Raw genomic sequence first — 20,607 nt, 5'->3', positions numbered from 1 at the left:
AAGAAACCAATTCTTAAACTGGACAATTGAAAAATCAAGAAAAATAATTCTCTCTTCTTCTCTCTCCAAAATTTGAACACCATGAAATTATATATTATGAATGTTGTATAATTCCATTTCATATGATGTCTAGGATCCATCTAATCTCTATTTATAGAGATAGAAGAGTTTCAATCCTTATACAATAATAATTACACATTTAAATAGCAATTCTAATTAAAATCAAAATCAAAATCCAATTAGTTTACATTTAATTACATGTGCAATCCTATAACGTTAATTACAATTATAAATAAGTTTACAACTTTCGTAGTAATTACAACTAAGTACAAAGCTTTATTGTAATTACAATTAAGCCCGAAACTATTATAATTACCATAATTAAGTTCCAATACTTCATGAAGTTACCATAAGGACCTGATCGGACATATATTATCCAAACTCCAATAATCAGATCATGTTTAGTCGACTTTAGACCACCCAGTCTTTGTTTCTTCCACTAAAGGCAAAAGATAGAACTCTCGAGATATATAAGATCACAAAAGTCAATAAATATTTAATACTTTCTTCTGACCTGCTGTATATGTATTTTATTCCTATCCGAGATCCGATAATTAGATACGAACACTAATGACCGTTTTACTTCTCTAATTATTCTCACTAATTTAAGTTTCATTTTCTTCAACGGTCCTGTGAACTAATCACAAATGTCGAAGTTTAGCCATCGCTAAACATTGAGCTCAGATTTTAACTGTTCAACAGAAAATATTCAAGTAGTCACTCTACTCATTTTTCAGGTCGACGATTTCCGACATGAATTCATATTTTCTACTCCGCTCATTCTAAACTTCCCAACTCATCGAGATATTTGACCAATCAAATTGATCTCACCCATTGATGAATAAAAAAATCATTAAAATCACGAAAAAATATGCATAATCTTGTCCAAGAATTTAGATGAAATACACAGCGGTCTAGTGGAATTTAATTCTCTGCATATTCATGCTATATAATTAAATTCAACACGCGGTCCGTTCAATACACTCCAAGTGTACCAGGGTCATCTTTAACTATTTCTGTGATAAGGACAAATCATAAACCTAAATAGTGAATCAATCAACACTACAACCTTCTAGTACACGATGCCAACACTTGTACATTGATTGTGAACAAATTATTTATGACCAAAATATGAATTGTGTCAAAGTGTACTTCTCAATGCAAGTATCCAACTTATATAATTTCAAGTACTCATAGGCACTTTAATTTGTATGCTCAATAATAAATAATGCAATAAAACCACAATTTATTTATTATAAATGATTATTTTATCACAACAAAATATATTATATGGACACACACACAACCCAACAAAATCCGCATGTATAGAAGTATGCATGTGCACTCCTAATTTACATCCACATCCATACACGTGAAACTGTTCATTTCTACATGTATTTGCTCTTTATTACTTTGAGCATGCTTTGCTAATCCTAAACAAAAAGTAAATTAGCCCTTTTCCCAAACATGTCTCAGCGATCGAAGAAGGAGCCTGTTCGGGAGTCATTATTTCCCTCAAAAAATTGATTTTTTATTCATTATTTCACTATTCCAGCCGTCAAATATGAATTCTTCTTTCACAAATGGACCCCAATTTTCTCCTAACAGTCAAAAAAATCAATTCTCAAAAGCACTCACAAACAGGCTCAAGATATTTAGGTGGATTTTTAGCGCAAAAACCTACTTTTTGAAAACTAAATGCTGCCAAAAATCATACACTTGAAAAAAATAAGGCTCGCCCATTTGTTCAATTCAATTTTAGCTTTAAGGGCCATCTTTACTCACTAAAATAATTCAAAATTAACCAATTAATCCTCGCATTTTCACGAACAGAATATCTACAATCCCATGATCATAATTTTCAACACTTAGCTTAAACTATCCAAAGAAAAAAAAAAAAGACAAACATTTGACAAAAATACAGTGCATCTTAATTGAACTATGAACAAAAAGGAGCAAAACGAAGAAAATAGAGTTGTTCGAAATGGGGGGTCACAGTACCTGGAGAAGAAAAGCAGTGGCGTTGCTGCTGACAATGCGTCGGAACAAGAATATTATACGATGATGCTTTCCTGATTATACTAAAATTTCTGTGTAATAATGATTCGACGATTGTAGAGAGTGACAAGGAGGAGGTAGTTTTACGGTACAACATCAGGGATGCACTCTAGCGAAGGTCAATGAGGCGGGTCTGGATTATAACCTAGCCCGTTTAGCCAGGGCCAAGACCGAGATAGTAATGAACAATTTAAGATCCGACACTAGTAATTGGAAGTTGGACCGTTCTTCGCGTATAGGGGAGTCATTTATAGAGGTCGGCAAGGACAGATACAAGAGCAGACTCGCACAATTTTTTTTTTTTTTAATCAACAGTGAGGGGGCCTGTAAGCCCCCCTATAGAACAGTGTCTTGTATGCAGGGCATTGTTCTTGGAAGTTGAATGGAACTTTAACTTGCGACTAGTCAAATCTAGCCTCTCTCAGTGCTCGACCACTGTTCAAACAAAATATTATTGAAGGCTGTCATTTCTCAGAATTGGTTAGACGAAATTTGGACACTTGAATTATCAAAAAAAAAGACTATTTATCAAGAATTCGATTTCCCCCACCAACACCTTTTCGGTCGAGCTTGTCGCACTGAGCTTGTCTGGTGCGATTTATCTGAATTGTGTGGTTTGTAAGCTATTATATCAGTTTGAGAGTTTACCTAGTGCATATCGAAAGGGTAATGACTGCAGGTTTCCCGTCATAAAAAAAAAAAAAAGCAAAAAAGGAAAAAGGACTATTTATCAAGGAGGAGACTTTTACTATTAGTTAAGTTTTAGCCCAATGGTTTTGAGGCCAATTCAAAAAATCATCTTGAGAAACCCTATACTTATTGTTAGCTAAAATATAGCAGATGAATAAAATACGAAAATCGAATAATTCAATCATAAATAGTACTAATCTATCTTTAGCATTCCAAAAAATTTGACATGTTGAAGTATTCACACAAGTTTCATGAGCATATCATATTTGGGGACAGAGAGAAATGAGATTACTCCATTGAAAGGTCCATTTTTTTTTTACAAAAAAAACCAATCATATCCATCGTTGTCCAAAATTTTCAGTTGTTTCTATTCAACGTCTAAAATCATTAATATAACTAGAACTAGTTGTCCTTCAATGCTTTCTCTTTGAAATTTTTGTAAAAAAATAAAAATAAAAATAATAAATAAATATCATAATGTTAATGCATTACGAATCAATTTTTCAATATCTCTCTGTTTGAGAGAGAATAATGAAGAACATCAACAACTTGTTATATCCTATCTCTCATGCACTACATACAACTAGTGGATATGAGTGTTTCAAGTACTATCCTCGTGTTATGCAAGAGTGTTCGATGAACCAATTTCTTGGAACTTGGAAGGCTTATAATCGTGTTACCTTTCTACATGTTTTTTGCAACTACTATAGCAAAATGATGAATAGGAAATCTCCCTACATCAGATAATATTCATGAAGGCAATAGCAACTTGTTAGGTTATACTTCTCCTATCTATCATAGACTACGTACAACATTACTCTCACAAGAAAAAAGTATATTTCTCTCTTCATCTTATAAGTTAGCTTATAAGTCCACCCAAACATGATGTTCACAACTATAGAACTATGAACAATGGAGAGAATAATTACGATCAAACATTTCAACAATAACTCTTGTTGTTTCTCAAATTTTGTAGAGTAGATTAAATAAAGTAACATTTTTTTTTTCTTTACATTATATGACACGCTTTTTTGGTTCCTAAATACTATTCTAACGGTTGACTTCAAAACGGAAATTGAGTTCAAAGAATAGCACCAAGTGAGGATGAAGTTTCCACGAATAGAAGCAAATGCTTCAACAGATTGTTTCAAAACCCAAATGGTTTGTGGAGAGTATGCCATATAAGGATCTTGGTGTTTCAACCAGGTACATGTTTATCAAGTCAAAAATGTTAGAAGAAACAATTTTTGGTGGGCTAATCATGGTTCTTCTTATCGCAAGTTTCTCCTTCAAATTGCTTTTGTGCCCTATATTTTCATCTTGTTTGAGAGTAATTAGAGTATTTTATTTGCCTAATCAAAGTATCAAGATAAATAATTGACAAGAAGTAGGATTGACGACATTTTCTTTGTGCATTGCAATTTGCAACCAATATCACAGAAGTTCTATGAAGATGAACATAAAGAGGGATTGGGATTAACAAAATGTCGGGATCTGTGTATTATAAGCTTTTCAACTTTATTTATATTTTAAAACATGGTTCTATATGATATTTAAATGATAATAGAATTTTTTTTATTTTTAAATGTTTTGTGGGTGAAGATAATATTAACTTGGATGAGAACACTTGTATTGAACAAGCAAAACTTTCTCATGACGAGCCAAAGTTAGGTGACTCCAATACTAATAGCTTCTGTTGTTATGCCATTATATGTTTGTTTTTGTTGTTATTTTAATACGGTTGGTTCTATGGACCATTTGTAGTTTTGTGATTATTGTCATTTTATACCCTTTTTGTTATTTTTGCATTGGATATATAACGCTTTCAATTTTGTAACTCATGTTCAAGATTTGAAATGAGATAAAATCAGAAAAGTGAACCCAATTTCAGCTGAGTCCCAAAAAAAAAAAAAAAAAAAAAAAAAGAGTTTAATTTTAAAAGTCAATGCAACCCAAGAATTTCTGGTTTGGATTAGTTTCCAGCTATGTAGATGTCATGAAGCATCTCATCCCTCGATGGCATCTTGAAAATTCCTCCGGTTCATCAAGATTCTATATTTTAACTGACATTTAGAACCCTAATTTGAAGATTGTGGAAAATCGACATTGGAGGTTAAGCTTTTACAAATAAGAAGTGACTAAAATAAACGAGTCAAAATATTGATCAATTATGATAACTTATGAGTATACTCTCGGGGCATAGTCCAGTGGTGTAAATGATAGAAGTGATATTATCTCATACATTGCCGGCAGTCGCAGTGTGGGGGTTTGATTCTTAAAACATGAAATTAGACTCCTTGTAAGTGTAGTGTATAGACAGCTTTTATTTCCTGACCTGATGTGGCACATCCTGCAATTTACCCCCCTCACAAAATTCTAGGGACGAGTTAGTGGAGACCCTTGAAATTGAGGTTCAACCTTTGAATATGTAGCAATAAAATAATGTCCTTTTGTCCACACATCAAAATTAAAAACGAATGTTTCAACTCAGGAACCATTTGTAAATCCCATAAAATTTTCAGTAATTAATAAATTTTAAGAAAATATTTTTGATGACTAATTTATTATACATTTTTTCCTTTTTTTTCTTTTCCACTTGAAAATGCGAAGTCAGTCAACTGAAAATGACCTCCGATGAACTCGAGTCGCACCAAGTTAAAATACCGATTGCCGTTTGCACAAAACCACAAAACACTCGCATAAGAACAATCAATTGCTGAGATAAATCTTGTCTGCTCCAACAAGGCAACAACGGATGCCTTGGAATTCGCTATATTTATACTCGCATAAAAAGCTTCTTCGCGCTGGGATCAAACGAATTGTAGAGAGGTAATTCACGTTCTTTGTTTCTTATGCTTTTGGGGTTTTTCGCTTCACGCCTTACTGCTTGAATTTTCTCCTCCGTCGTGCTCTTCTGTTTCCAGTTATTGAAAATTTTGTGCGCCCACGTGCAGTTTTTTTAAGGGAAAAGTGAGTGAGAATTATGGAGTGGAGTAGAAACTTTTGACCAACTATCTTGAGATTAAAATTGAATATAAGAGAAATGAAAAATTGACCTAAACTCCACGTTGAATTTTTTCAGAGGTATATTAATAATGGAATTGAGCTTCACAACAATATTTGACCTTGTTGTCTGGATTACCCAAATTGGTATGTTTATGTAGCTGTAGCCAAAATATGGGCTCCAAGCAGTATTTGGTTTTTGAGAAATTTATTTGTGCCGTTTTTTTAAATTGATTTATTTGAGATGATCATCTCTTAAGTGTAGATGAAGAAGGAAAAAATGCATTATGTTTATGTAGTTTCTATATGGAATAATATGTAGCATGCAAATTATTATTAATATTAATATTATTATTATTATTTTTTTGGGTTTTCTTAAACCGTATTTAATATTAGGGATTCCCAAGACCTTGTTGTAGTCAAATCACTTGTACTTTTTCAGCTCCAATGTGCAAGAACTCAATCGCCATTGGTGAAATGGGGCAAAAAACCCACACAATAAGTTGCAAGATTCAATTGATCAAAATAACAGAAATTAAACTTGCAGAAAGTAAGGAACACAACAAGATTTTTCGGCCGAAACCCCAGAGATTTAGTGACTAAGCACCTAATTCCCTGTTGAGCATCCAATCGAAAGTGAATATTGCTCCGTTGCACTAAAGCCTCAAAAATAGGCAATCGAAGGTTACAGAGTTCAACCACTACAAGAATACACAGAAAAGAGACTTATCTCTTCAAAGGAACCACAGATTTGCCTCAGACCCACAACGAATCAACAGACCAATTCCCTAACCTCAACACATGAGGACTCTAAGTATCACTCAAGAATATACAAGTATTCAGTGGTTAACAGCCTTCAAAATACACATCGAATGAGACGATTGATTACAAGAAAAATAGGGAAACAGAAAACCCTAACTCAAGATAACAGAAGAACTCTCTCAAACCTCACTCGAAAAGTCAGACAAAATGAATAGTCACCCTGCCAAACGAAGCATCAAGTCCCTTATATATCACCAGAAAAATGTAACCCTTCATCCAACGGTAGGAATAGAGCCAGGTGTCATCATCAGGCAGAATGTCACTTATAAAGTCTCATTTTCATAACACGTTTTAATGGGCTGAAAATATGGGAGCAACAATACTATGGTTCGAATTACAACAATCTCCACCTTGCTACCATATTTTCAGGTTCAGTGCAGCTAGGAGGTAATATCACTTTCTCCTTTCATTTGTTCCAAGTACTTGCAATCTATCTCATAGAATCAATAGATAATGTCTTCAATCAGTTTTTAAATTTGTTCAAAGGTATTATCTTTATTCCCATATCAGATGAGTTATACTGTGTAGGTACTTTACCAATTTTCAAAACACTTTTTGAAATAATGTCTCTCATAAAATGATACTTAATGTCTATGTGTTTAATCCCATCATGATACATGGGGTTTTTACTAAGATATATAGCACTTTGATTATTAGAATATAGCGTTGCATTTTCATCAACAAATCCAAGTTCCTTAAGTAATTCACTTAGCCATACTCCTTCTTTAAAAGCATCAGAAGCAACAATGTATTCTGCTTCAGTTGAGGATAAGGCTACAATTTTTTGTAGTTGTGATTTCCAACTGACTATTGTTCCACATAAGGTGAAGAAATAAGATGAAGTTGATTTTCTATTATCCTTATTTCTAGCAAAGTTAGAATCAGCAAATCCCTTTAAAGTTACCCCTTCTTTGTTCATTTTAAACACAAGACCCAAGTTTGCAGTACCTTTCAAGTACCTCAAGAGCCATTTTAAAGCATTCCAATATTCTTCCTCAAGGTTACTCATAAACCTACTCAATATGCTAATACTAAAAGTAAAATCAGGTCTAGTACATACCATCAAGTACATCACAGAACCAATAACATTTGCATAAGGTACTTTTGACATTTTATCATATTCTTCAAAAGTTTTGGGACAGAGATCAGAGGTAAGCTTAAAATGATTTGCAAAAGGCAGAGACACAGATTTACTGTCAAACATGTTGAATTTTTTCAAAATTTTTATCACATAATCATACTGATTCAGAAATAACATATTTTTCTCTTTATCTTTATAAATTTGCATGTCAAGAATCTTTTTAGCATTTCCAAGATCTTTCATCTCAAATTCAGATTTAAGTTGTTGCTTAATTTCAAATTTATCACAACTTGCAAGCAACATGTCATCCACATAAAGTACAAGATAAAGAGAACGTTTACCTCCTTTACCTCTACAGTACAAACATGTATCATAGTTGCTCCTTTGAAAACCAAGTTTCAATACAAAAGAATCAAATCTTTTGTACCACTGTTTAGGAGCCTATTTTAGGCCGTATAGAGAGTTCTTTAACAGGCACACAACATTTTCTGAATTTCCTTTCACAAACCCAACCGGTTGTTTCATATAAATTTTCTTCCAAATCACCATAAAGGAAGGCAATCTTAACATCTAACTGGTCAAGTTCCCATCCAAATTGAGCAACTAAAGCAATTAAACATCTGATTGTAGTGTATTTAGCTATAAGAGAAAATATTTCAGTGTAATCTTCACCTTCTTTTTGTGTAAATCCCTTTGCAGCTAATCTAGCCTTATACCTTACACTATTATTTCCTCCCTCCCCATCTTTTATCTTATAAATCTATTTACAGTCTATAAGCTTTTGACCTTTTTGGCTTCTCAACTGATTTTCAGGTTTTATTTTTAAGAAGTGAATTCATTCAATCTTCCACAGTTGTTATCCAATACTTAGAATCTTTGCAATTTATGGCATCATCATAAGTGTTAGGCTCATTTTCAATTTGTTCTTGATAGGTAAATAATGAAACAAAATCATCAGAATCATATCTTACAGGTGGTCTAGTCTGCCTTCTTTCCTTATCTCTAGTTAATTGATATTCTTTAATGGGATAGATAGGGTTTTCAATCTGGTCATTAGTGTCATCATGCAGATTATTTTCAGTTTCATTTTCAGCATTAATCATTTCTGGTACAACAGGTACAGGGGTTTCTCCTTCAATCTTAGGAGGCTCCACCTTAATTTGGACATCATCAGTATTTAAATTCTGTTTTCCTTCTAGGCATGGTATAAGGGATTCATTAAAGACAACACCTCTCCTAACAATCACCCTATACCCTTTCTCACTTTTAACCCACAATCTATATCCCTTCACATTTTCAGCATAACTTAAGAAAACACATTTAAATGATCTAGGTTCTAATTTTTCAATATTTTAGTGTGCATAAGCAGCACATCCAAAGGTTTTTAAGTTTGAATAATCAACAGAATTTTTAGTCCACACAAATTCAGGTACCTCAAAGTTTAGGGCAGAAGTGGGTGTTCTATTAACTAAGTATGCAGCTGTTTTTACAACTTCACCCTAAAATATTTTTGACAAACCAGAACTTAATAACATGTATCTAACTTTATTTAGTAAGGTTTTGTTCATCCTTTTAGCTATGCCATTTTGTCGAGGTGTATAGGTGATAGTGAGATGTCTTAATATACCATGTTCTTTACAGAAGTTATTGAACTTATGATTACAAAACTCCATACCATTATCTGTTCTTAATATTTTTATCTTATGATAGGTTTGATTTTCTATATGTGTTTTCCAGCCCCTAAAGACTGAAAAAGTCTCATCTTTAGATTTCAATAAGAAAACCCAGATTTTTCTTGAAAAATTATCAATGATCAAAAGATAATATTTAAAACCTGAAAGAGTACACACAGATGCAGGTCCCCATAAATCAGCATGTAAGTATTCGAGAATTTGTTTAGTTTTATGAATTCCAGGCATAAAAGGAAGCTTAACCTGTTTACCAATCACACATTGTTCACAATGATCAACATCACCAAAATTTTGTTTACCAAAAATTCATTTGTTTTCTAGAGCTTTTAAATTTTTCTTGCCAATGTGGTTAAGTCTTTCACGTCATAATTTTGCAAGAGAAAAATTTTTAATCAAAGCAGTAGCAGTCAAGCCAAGTAAGGGTTTAGCTTTAAGAAAGTAAAGTCCATGTCTCTTAGGGGTGCTTATGACTAGATCATTGCCCCTAAGAATTTCAATATGTCCATGACCCAATTTTATGCTAAATTCCATATTATCCAACATTTCTAGAGACACTAGATTCCTTTCTAGTTCAGGAACATATCTGGTTCCTTTTAAAAACAGGACCTTCCCATTATGAAGTAACAATTTAATAGTACCTATTTTATTCACTTTACAGGTCATATTATTGCCCATTATAATTTGCCCACCATTAGTTTTTTCAATTTCAAGAAACTATTCTTATTAGGGCACATATGAAATGAACCGCCTGAATCAATCTATTCATTACTCAGTCTCTTGTCCCCATTAACAAGGTCCAAGCCATCTTCAATTTTGTCTTTGTTATATACTAAGGCAGCATCTCCAACTTCATGTTTCCTTTTCTATAACTCATTTTTCTTTTTATAACAGCTTTTGATAAAGTGTCCCTGTTTTCCACCATAGAAACATTTCTTACCTTTGGCCTCGTTCTTAGACTTACCCTTATTACCCTAATTTTTCTCATTTTCGAATAAAGCTTTTGAATGATAGTTAGATTTACTAAAACCTTTTCCTTTAGCCAATAAGGTATCCCCATTATGACTTTCTTTGGTCTCAAATTTGATTTCTAGGGCCTTATTCTTTAGGGCATTAATTATTATTTCTATAGTCAATTCATCCTTACCATATTTCAAGGCAACCTTAATGTCTTTATATTTATCACTAATGGAGTTCAACAAGATCACAGCCAACTGATCTTGTGAAAGTTTTTCATCATAGTTGGTCTAATCTTGGGTCAATTTTGTAAACCTATTCAAGTTATCATCCAAATTAGTGAAAGGGTCCATCTTAAAAGAAAAGAGTTGTTTTAATGGATAACATTTGTTTGGGATGGTCTTTATCACATACTGTTTTTCAAGTTTAGTCCACAATTCAGAAGTTGTCTTAGTTTCACCGATGCTGGTACAAGAAGATAGTACTCCAAGCTACCTCTTCTAATTCAGCCTTCCTAGTAGGCCTCATATCTTGAGGCCAAATATCATCTAAAGCCCTAATACATCTCATTTGCATTAGTATAGCTTTCATCTTTTGACTCCACATATTGTAATCAATTTTTCCATCAAATTGTGCAACTTCAAATTTAGCAGCAGCCATTTTCTTACGCCACACAGAATGTACAAGTTCGAGTCTAAAAGATCACAACACAGCATACATTGGACACAGAATAGTGTCAACACAAATTCACAGTATTGTTCAAGAAGACACAACACAAGCAAGTTTAACACAAATATATAATAAGCAGATCAAATTAAGGACGCAATAACAGAGGGCAGAAATTTTAGGTTTCTGAAATTTCTCCTTCAAGATTCCCCAAATACACCCTCAAACTGGGTTTTTCTCAGATTTCCAAGACCTCGTAGGAGCCTTTGGACAAAGACCAGACATTAGTGGGTAGTTGGTGTATGGTTAATCAAGGGAAAAAAATCGAAACACACAAATTTCGAAAGTAAACTTTACAAAATTAAAAGATCTCACCCAACGAGATAAAATACTCAAGGTCCTTCAATACTCCTTAATAGCAGTTCCAAAAATTTCAGATCTGCAGCAGATCGATTCCCTCCTTCAAAGATCCAGGTATCTTGCCCCAGTTCAATGCTCTGATACCACTGAAAGGGGGCCAAAAACCCACACAATAAGTTGCAAGATTCAATCGATCAAAATAACAGAAATTAAACTTGCAGAAGGTAAAGAACACAACAAGATTTTTCGGCCGAAGCCCCAGAGGTTCAGTGACTAAGCACCTAATCCCCTATTGAGCATCCAATCGAAAGTGAATATTGCTCGGTTGCACTAAAGCTCCAAAAATAGGCAATCGAAGGTTACAGAGTTCAACCACTACAAGAATACACAGAAAAGAGACTTATCTCTTCAAAAGAACCACAGATCTGCCTCAGACCCACAACAAATCAACAGACCAATTTCCTAACCTCAACACATGAGGACTCTAAGTATCACTCAAGAATATACAAGTATTCAGTGGTTAACAGCCTTCAAAATACACATCGAATGAGACGATTGATTACAAGAAAATAGGGAAATAGAAAACCCTAACTCGAGAGAATAGAAGAACTCTCTCGAACCTCACTCGAAAAGGCCAGACAAAATGAATAGTCACCCTGCCAAACGAAGCGTCAAGTCCCTTATATATCACCAGAAGAATGTAACCCTTCATCCAACGGTAGGAATAGAGTCAGGTGTCATCATCAGGCAGAATGTCACTTATAAAGTCTCATTTTCATAACACGTTTTAATGGGCTGAAAATATGGGAGCAACGATACTATGATTCGAATCACAACAATAGGAGTAGTTTATTGCCCACAATCCAAATGCCTAGTTTTGTGAAATTTTGAAACTGAAAGATGTTATAAGCCGTTTTCAATTTTGGGGCATCTTTTATGCAAATCACTTATTCTCAGTCATAATTTCTTCTTCAATATATTATAGGATAGGGTTGAGACAGGTTGAGGCTTTAAATTCGAATCAAACCACTCCCTCCAACTCATTTCAATAGGTTAATTTAGGTAATCCATGATGCATAAACTAACATTATACAATGATCTTGTTAGTAGTTCACAATACAAAGTTTTAGCTGGTAACATATAGAGTATTGTTATTTGCTTCTTCAACATACTACTTGATGATTCCTTTGGTTGTTCTACTCATGCAAAACATCCATGAACTTGAACTATTAGCTAAATTTTGATTTTTGAACATCTTTACCCTTTCGAAGTTATCTTCATAAGCACGTGCATCAAAGTTTAACTTTCTAATTTTCTTTGGTCTGATATAGAGGTCATGAATACCAAATCAGTGGATGGAAAAGGTGCCAGCTTGCTTAAGTTGGTGGAAGAAAGAATACAAAGGGAGGTGGAACATGAGAGAAAAAAGCAGCAGGAAAGTCTGGTTATTATACCTTATCTTCCAAAAGACTGCATCTCTAAAATTCTTGTTCTACTTCCGCTTGAATCTCTCCAGAAGTTGAGGTTTGTTTGTAAGGCATGGTATGAGATTGTTAATAGTCTTGTTTTCATTGATGCCCATCTTCAAGGATCCGACACTGTGTTAGTTTTTTTAGCTCCAGTTTTGAAGGGCCGTCCATTCTCCAGTGATTTTAAAATATTGGACCCTCTCGTCAAACCAAACACTTTCTCCGTTGAATCTAAGCTTTTGCATATGCAATCTGTGCCTATATGTCATTGGCCCTGCATAGACCCTTCATCTTTATTTTACATTAAGTTTATGGAAATTAAAGATGGCAAGTGCACCATAAAGGAATACAACGAGACTTGCATAGGCAAAATCAGAGCAACTTGCAATGGCTTAATCCTGCTCGACAACCGGATGAAGAAAGAGGGCTTAGTTGTCATGAATCCCGTGACTCAGGATCTGTTGAGAATTCCTTTGGGAACTCAGTCTTCTCCTCATCATGAATCATATGGGTTAGTTTATTGCCATTGTTCGAGCAATTATAAAGTGGTGCACTTGTTTCAGGATGAGTCACAGTACATTGGTTGTGAGATTATTAACATTGGGAGTAGATCTTGGAGAGTTATGGATGGACCTTCTTTTGGACTTTTTGGTTGGCTCGGGTATGAACCTGTTTTTGCAATAGGAGCTCTACATTGGCTTCCACTTATTAATCATAATGACTACATAGTGTCATTACAAGTGGACAACGAGAAGTTCAAGAAGATACCGCTCCCAAAGAGTGGAGAAATTCATGATCGCATCATTGCAATGAGTGGATTCCTTGGTTTCGTGACTCATCATGAAGACATGAATCGAATTGATGTGTGGATTTTAACAGGTTTGGGCTGTGAAGTTTGGGAAAAGCTCTATTCCATAAGAATGGATTGCACTAAGAATATGGTTCCTCTTTACTGTTCAAGAATTAATGGTGAAATAATTTTCAAGAAAAAGGATTATGATCTATATGCCTATGATTGTGCTTTGCAAATTATGAGGAAGGTTGAGTTGAAAAGGGGATGTTTCCCCTTCAATGGCTGCTACTTCCCTCATGTGAATAGCCTTGTCTCGTGGAAGATTCCTGCAAAAAGGTGAAAAAGTTCGCTATCAGTGATATGATCTCCACAGCAAAGGGTAAAAGAAAGATGTAGAAAAAAGATGTGTTAGTTATTGTCTAGTTTTATGACTTTATCCAAACATTCATGCATAGTTGACTCAATATTTGTCGAGAATGCTGTTTAGTTTGTTATTGTATGTATATACAGACATCTTTGATGTTGTGAGTTGTTGCTCTAGGCACTGTCTTCTACAAATCATTTTGTAAATGTAGGTGTGATTTTCATGAACTGCCTTATATCATAAATGGTGATATTTGTCTTGGGTTTAAATATTCTGTGAATAATTGTGTTAAAAAAAGTTTAGACTGGTTAAAAAACTTCTAGATACTTTGTTAACTTTTGTCTTTTAATTTGCTTTATTTGATCAATTACAGCATTTTATGATGAATACTGTCTTTTCTGATCATCTTCTAATTTTAGTATCAATGGAGTTACAAGAACATGTCTTTCTATTCTTGTCCCAGGAATGGGTGTATAACACAGTTCATTTTTGTGGCATGGATGTACAATTTTTAGCATGGATGTACACAGTTCATTATCACTTGATTCTCTAGTAAAACAAAATCAACTTGATGATGGCAAAATGACTCGACTTGATTCAGTTCCAAGAAGTTTTAATCAAATAACATCGAGAAAGAGTAATTTTTTTTATTTTGAGACATAACTCCTCACTTCTGTAGTGAAAGAGAATCAAACTCACTCCAAGGTTTAATCATTTCTCTATGATTTCTCTTGCAAGGACCTTTTCAATGAGTTTTGAAGATAAAACAAATCAAAAAGGTTCCCCCCCCCGGTTTTCTGGGTTCTTGAAGCATATTAACATTGTTTACTATTAGCCAAAATCCAAACATGCTCGCACCCAAATCACATGCCCGGGTCGGGGTCTGGCTCTTGTTATTATACCCCTCGCGGTCAACGTGGACACGTCTCCACCTTAATTTAATCGAAAATACACAAAATTTTATTCTTTGTTTGCATAAAAAAATATGTATACAGTTCTTTATGTATGTTGAATGTTGAGTGAGAGTTGATTCACGGCAAAATGGCTTGTAGCAGTTGGTGTTCAGTGAATTTCATGGCAGTATCCTCCAATCCAAACAAGCCCTTAACTTCCTCTACTCTCCTCGCTTCAAAATTATCTTCATCCTTTTCCCAATTCCCCTTTTCCTCTATAAATTTTAATTCAAAATTATCCCGAACCCAGTTACATAAATCAAAGAATGCTCCAAATTCATTTGTGAGTGTTTATATTTGTGGGTTTACTGAGTTTGAAATGAAAATTTCATGGTGAATCTGTTATAGGCTGTGGTTAATTTTTGATATTTTGGACAAATTAAAATAGGTTGTGTTGTCCGCGGGATAAACGCAGAGCCTTTGAAGGTAGTGATTTCGGGAGCTCTAGTTTCCGGTAAAGGAACCCAATGCGAGATCATCACTAAGAAGGTGGAATTTTTTTTTTTTTTTTTTCTGTTAATTTGCATATTGTTATTTACTTTTTGCTAATTTTAGTGCTGTTGATATAGGATTTTGCTTGTGTTTTAATGGTAGTTGACGTGTGGGTATTATTTGAGCTACTTACATAGGCTGATTGATTTAAATGAATTGATTAAAGTACCAGGATGATGCATTTAGGGACTTTAAAGGAGAATGTTTTTCATTATGTAAGTTTCATATTCTTTCAAATTGCATCATTTAAATGGAGTTATTTTCCAAGAGTCGCAGCCATTCAAAGAGACGCGTCCCAAAAGACACAACTTTTGTGAAAGGGCATGGGGGAATTGTATAAGGGACCGTTATCGAAGAATTTGATACATGCCAACTTTCCACAGAGAGTTCAATAGCCAGTTGTGTGAAAACTCTGCAGAAATGCATCTCAAAGTGTTCCTTGTATGTTGCAAAAAGTGTGACAACATAATTGGATTTATACATTCAAGCCAACAGATTTGATTTGGTACTAACAGATGTTTAGATTGAATAAATTTTCAAATGTAATGGTTGATCTTTTTTCCTTTTTCGTTGGACCAATGTTTAAAGATGGTTACTTAACTATAAAAAAGTGATCGGTAATTGTCTAGTTTACCTTTAGAAAGAAAACAAAATACAATACATTAATCTTAGCCCTATAAACAATTGGCTTGAGCTGAAATGTTGATTATGACATTTGATTGTGAAGAAACCAATATACATTTTCTGAAAGGTAGCGCAACAGAAGGTTGGTGTCTGGCATTAGGGTTGGGCAAATCTCCCGAATCGAACCAACCAAACCGAACTGAACCGAACCCGACGGTTCTTGTCAAATTAAACACCCGAACGGGTATCTAAATTGAGAACCGACGGGTACGGTTCGGTTCTCGGTTCTAGACCAAGAACCGAATAAGAACCGAATCTTTCTAATTTTTTTTATATTGAGTAAATCAAATTATTTTAGTTTTAATTTTTTCTAAACAAATTAACAATTTTTAAATCCAAATTTTTGGCCCAATAATTTGTTTCATTTCTAATTTTTTAATTTTTGGCCCAATTACCCATTTTATTGTTTCATTTCTTAGCCTAACAAGATTCAATCCACTAAATAACCCTAAACACATACACTAAAGTGCATAACGTTGTCTCGATTCTCGCAACCTCGCTAATATTCCAAAACCTATATAATCGTCGGCCGACACTGTGACCTCAGATCGAAGCTGTGACCTCCGCCGACCGAAACTTTGACCGTAGCGATCATTTGAACAAGGTAATCTATTAGTCTCTGACATTCCAAAACCATTGAATGTATCATTAGTTGTATTTATATAATATTGTTATAAATGTTAAAAAATTTAATTATAGCACAGAACCGAACGGAATCGAACCCGAACGGTTCCATAATTATATTTGAACCCGACGGTTCCATTTATTAGATACCCGAAAATTTTGGTTCGGTTCGATTCTCTTCAGAAACGAACCGAACCGACCCGCGCCCACCCTTATCTGGCATAGAAAAATGCCAGGGATTTTTGTGAAGTAATGAGCTTGTGAAGGATTTTAGCAATAAAGTATGTTATGTCAAGTATAAATTTTGAAACTGATTCAACACTGGACGAGTAGGAATCTAATTGAATAGTGCAGACATTTCAACTTTACAAAAGAAAACATTTATGGTTGCAGTAACGGCCTTTTTTTAAGTTATGTTTCTGATGTTTTGGTTTCTATATTATTTTTAATTTTGAAGTTTTTTGTGCCCTGGCTTGGTTCAAAAGGTTATTTCTTTATTTTCACTTTTTGTGGCATAATTTCACGCGTGCCCAGTGTCTGGTTTTGCTACTTGCTATTTCATGATGAAACATAGAAGACAAGACAATTGAATTATGTCATTTTACAATGTGCGGTATGATCTGGTGCACATTGCGGCTGGAGATCTTCTCAGGGCCGAATTTGCTGCTGGGACGGAAAATGGGAGGCTAGCAAAGGAATACATGGAGAAAGGGCAGTAGTCCCAGATGAAATATTTGTCACGGTAGCTTTCTATTCATAAATTTGTTGTTTCTTTGTAAAATGTACTTTTCAAACAATCAATAATATTATCTAGATAAATGAAAAAGAATTAGCATCTTTCTATGGTTGTAGATGGTTAAGGAACGTTTATTACAACCAGATTCTCAAGAAAAAGGCTGGCTTTTGGATGGATATCCAAGGAGTTCTTCACAAGCGACTGCTCTTAAAGGATTTGGCTTCAAGCCACACGTTTTCATTCTTCTTGAAGTGAGGTTCTGCTGTTGCTATCCTTATTTAAAGATTATCTAATTAATATTAATTTAAAAGTTTATGATATTAAGAAAGTATGATCTTTATCTAATTAATATTTGTTTTTTCTGGTCACATGGTCAAGAAATTGTCAATACTTTTTAACAATTTGTTGGCTTCATCTTGATTGAGTTAGTAGTCATAAAGTGCGAGTATAACAAACTGTTTGGTTTCTACAGACTACAGGTCCCTGAAGACATCCTTGTTGAGAGAGTTGTTGGCCGCAGATTAGATCCTGTTACAGGGAAAAAATATCATCTATCCTCCCCGTGAAACTGAAGAAATTGCTGCGGGGCTTACTCAGCGCTTTGATGACACCGAAGAAAAGGCATGATTCATTTTAAGTCTATATCTTGCAAAGTGACTTTGCTTAGTTGACTTAACATCCTTTTTAATTAGTCAGCCCATGTCTCAGCCTTTTCTTGTGTGACTGTTTCTAAAATGTGTATATTGTCAAGTGTTTGAGCAAGGTTCCTATAATGAATTTTCATTTTCAGGTAAAACTGCGTTTAGTCACTCATAACAAAAATGTGGAGGCAGTGCTTTCTATGTACGAAGATATAACAGTTAGGGTATGTAATGAGTTCATTTCTGCTATAACACCTTTGCAGTTGACTGACGGAGCACTAGCATGTCAAATAGGTTATTTACTTGTGACTCTAAAAAGTAAACTCCCTTATCAGATCGCCATTTTAACTCTCTCTACACAAGCAAAATGGCATTGAAGGTGGTTTCTTCTCATATAAGAATACCTGCGCATACAACGCTGTCAAGTTTGAGGTTATTTTTCCTACTTCGGCTCAACGAAGTGGAGTAAATATTCCAGGGAAGATTTCTGAAAATTGATTTAAATTTATGAATTGGTTAAGCACCAGCACCAATTATAGCTAGTTTTTTTTGCTGTTATTTTGTCTGTGTTTTCTTATACTAGCCTTTGTCACGTGCGTTGCACGAGTTTTGTATTTTTATTAGCGTTAAAATTGTAAATTTTCCAAAACTTGTTGAAAATTCGAAGTTTTTGGTGAAGTCCGATAGTTTGGTTCATTTCATCATCCCAGAATGCACGGAGATTTCTTTTATGTTTTCTTTTTATGTTTTTTCCTCATTTGTTTATTTATTTTAATTTGTTTTGTTCATCTTATAAATATATATATATTTTTTCAATTTAAAATTCTTTTAATTCTTCTCGTTATGATAAAACTTATTTTTTTTTAAATTTTGAATAATATTTTATATGTTCTTTATTTAATTTTCGTAACTTTCTTTTGTTTAATTTATTTTGTTTTTATTATATATTTTTTGAAAATTGTTTTAAAAATTCTTTTTGTTCTTCATATTATAAATAATTTTTGGTTGGATTTAAACTTCTTTTTCATTCTTTTCTTTTATGATAAAACGTATATTTTTTTCAACTTTAATTAAATAATTTTTAATTTTAATTTTAATTATTTCAATTAATAAAAAAACTTTATAACAACTTTTTTTTTTGTTTTATTTTCCATATTTCCTTTTTTATCCCTTTTTACCTACATTTGCAGTACAAAACGATATCGTTTCCCTATGTTGAATTGCAAAACGACATCGTTTTATTATATTAATATGATAAATAATTGAATATAATTTATATATAATTATAGAAAAATATTAATTATTTAATTAATAGTAATTAAATCTTGAACAATGTATGTTATATTTACTCCTTATTTTAATGTTTGAGATGAAATTTTTTTCCAAAAATAGAAAAAAATAAGATAATGATTAAAATGAAGAATCCTATCCTTCTCAACTCTGTATCTAGATGATATTCATCCCCGTAAGAATTCAAATGTCAGAACCCGTTTGGTATCCATTTTTGTAAGAATGATAAGGAAAAATATAGTCGTTACGGGACCCACACAAAAAATAAAAAGTCAAATATGATGGCTTAATGTGATGGATAACCGTTATATTTTTTATTTTTTGTGATCAAAGAATGGAAATCAAATGAGGGCTGAATAAGAGATAATGAAATAAAGCATAACCTTAAAAAATTAAGCGAACCAAATTGTAACACTATCATTTTACACTAATAATAATAATAATAATAATAATAATAATAATAAATTATTTAACAAATTAAAGAACAAAAATAAAAAAAGAATTGTAGGCAAAAAAAAAAATTATTATAAAGTTTTTTTATTAAATTGAAATAATCAAAATTTAAAATAAATCTTATTTAATTAAAATTTTAAAAATTACGTTTTATCATAAAATGAAAAGAATTTTAAATTGAACAAAAAATTATTTATAATATGAAGAAAAGAGAAATTTTAAAAAATATAATAAAAATAAAACAAATTAAACAAAGGAAAGTTACGAGAATTAAATAAAGAATATATAAATATTATTTAGTTAAAACTGAAAAAATTAAATTTTATCATAACAAAAAAAGAATTAAACAAAATTTTAAATCGAAGAGAAATATGGAGAAATTTCTCTATGTGGATGGTGAGAAATTGGAGATTCTATTTTTTCGTTTTTCTTTTTTGTCTTTTTCCTCATTTATTTTTTTTTAATTTGTTTTGTTAATATTAAAAATATATTTTTTATTTAAAATTCTTTTTCATTCTTTTCTCTTTATGATAAAACTTAATTTTTATCAATTTTAATTAAATAATATTTATATATTCTTTATTTAGTTTTCATAACTTTTTTTTGTTTAATTTGTTTTGATTGTTTTAAAATTTCTTTTATCTTCATATTATAAATAAATTTTTTTCGATTTAATTTTTTTTAATTCTTTTCGTTTTATGATAAAATATTTTTTCAATTTTA

At 32.8% G+C, this 20,607-nt stretch overlaps 1 protein-coding gene and 1 long non-coding RNA gene across 5 annotated transcripts; both read left to right on the top strand.

The window, feature by feature from the left end:
- The first annotated feature begins 5,407 nt into the window (after positions 1–5,407).
- LOC111372460 lies at positions 5,408–14,280 on the top strand. The gene is made up of 2 exons (XM_022994808.1): positions 5,408–5,637; positions 12,717–14,280. The coding sequence occupies exon 2, from the start codon at positions 12,722–12,724 to the stop codon at positions 13,985–13,987; it is 1,266 nt and encodes a 421-aa protein (XP_022850576.1). The 5' UTR covers positions 5,408–5,637; positions 12,717–12,721; the 3' UTR covers positions 13,988–14,280.
- A 609-nt stretch (positions 14,281–14,889) lies between these two features.
- Positions 14,890–18,819, top strand: LOC111372459. Of its 4 annotated transcripts, XR_002698778.1 has the most exons (6): positions 14,890–15,247; positions 15,353–15,453; positions 17,299–17,506; positions 17,617–17,751; positions 17,973–18,365; positions 18,477–18,819. It is a non-coding gene; the product is annotated as an uncharacterized LOC111372459 (long non-coding RNA). The 4 variants fall into 4 exon arrangements; XR_002698777.1 differs by having other exon boundaries at positions 17,417–17,506; positions 17,973–18,819; XR_002698775.1 differs by having other exon boundaries at positions 17,973–18,819.
- The last annotated feature ends 1,788 nt before the right edge of the window (positions 18,820–20,607 follow it).

Source organism: Olea europaea, unplaced genomic scaffold, assembly GCF_002742605.1.
Source record: "Olea europaea var. sylvestris unplaced genomic scaffold, O_europaea_v1 scaffold1001, whole genome shotgun sequence".
Classification (NCBI taxonomy): Eukaryota; Viridiplantae; Streptophyta; class Magnoliopsida; order Lamiales; family Oleaceae; genus Olea; species Olea europaea.
This window is presented reverse-complemented; position numbering and strand designations above follow the sequence as displayed.

What these genes read in the sequence shown, in the direction of transcription:
- LOC111372460 (XM_022994808.1), top strand. Translation starts at nt 12,722, where the DNA reads ATGAATACCAAATCAGTGGATGGAAAAGGTGCCAGCTTGCTTAAGTTG.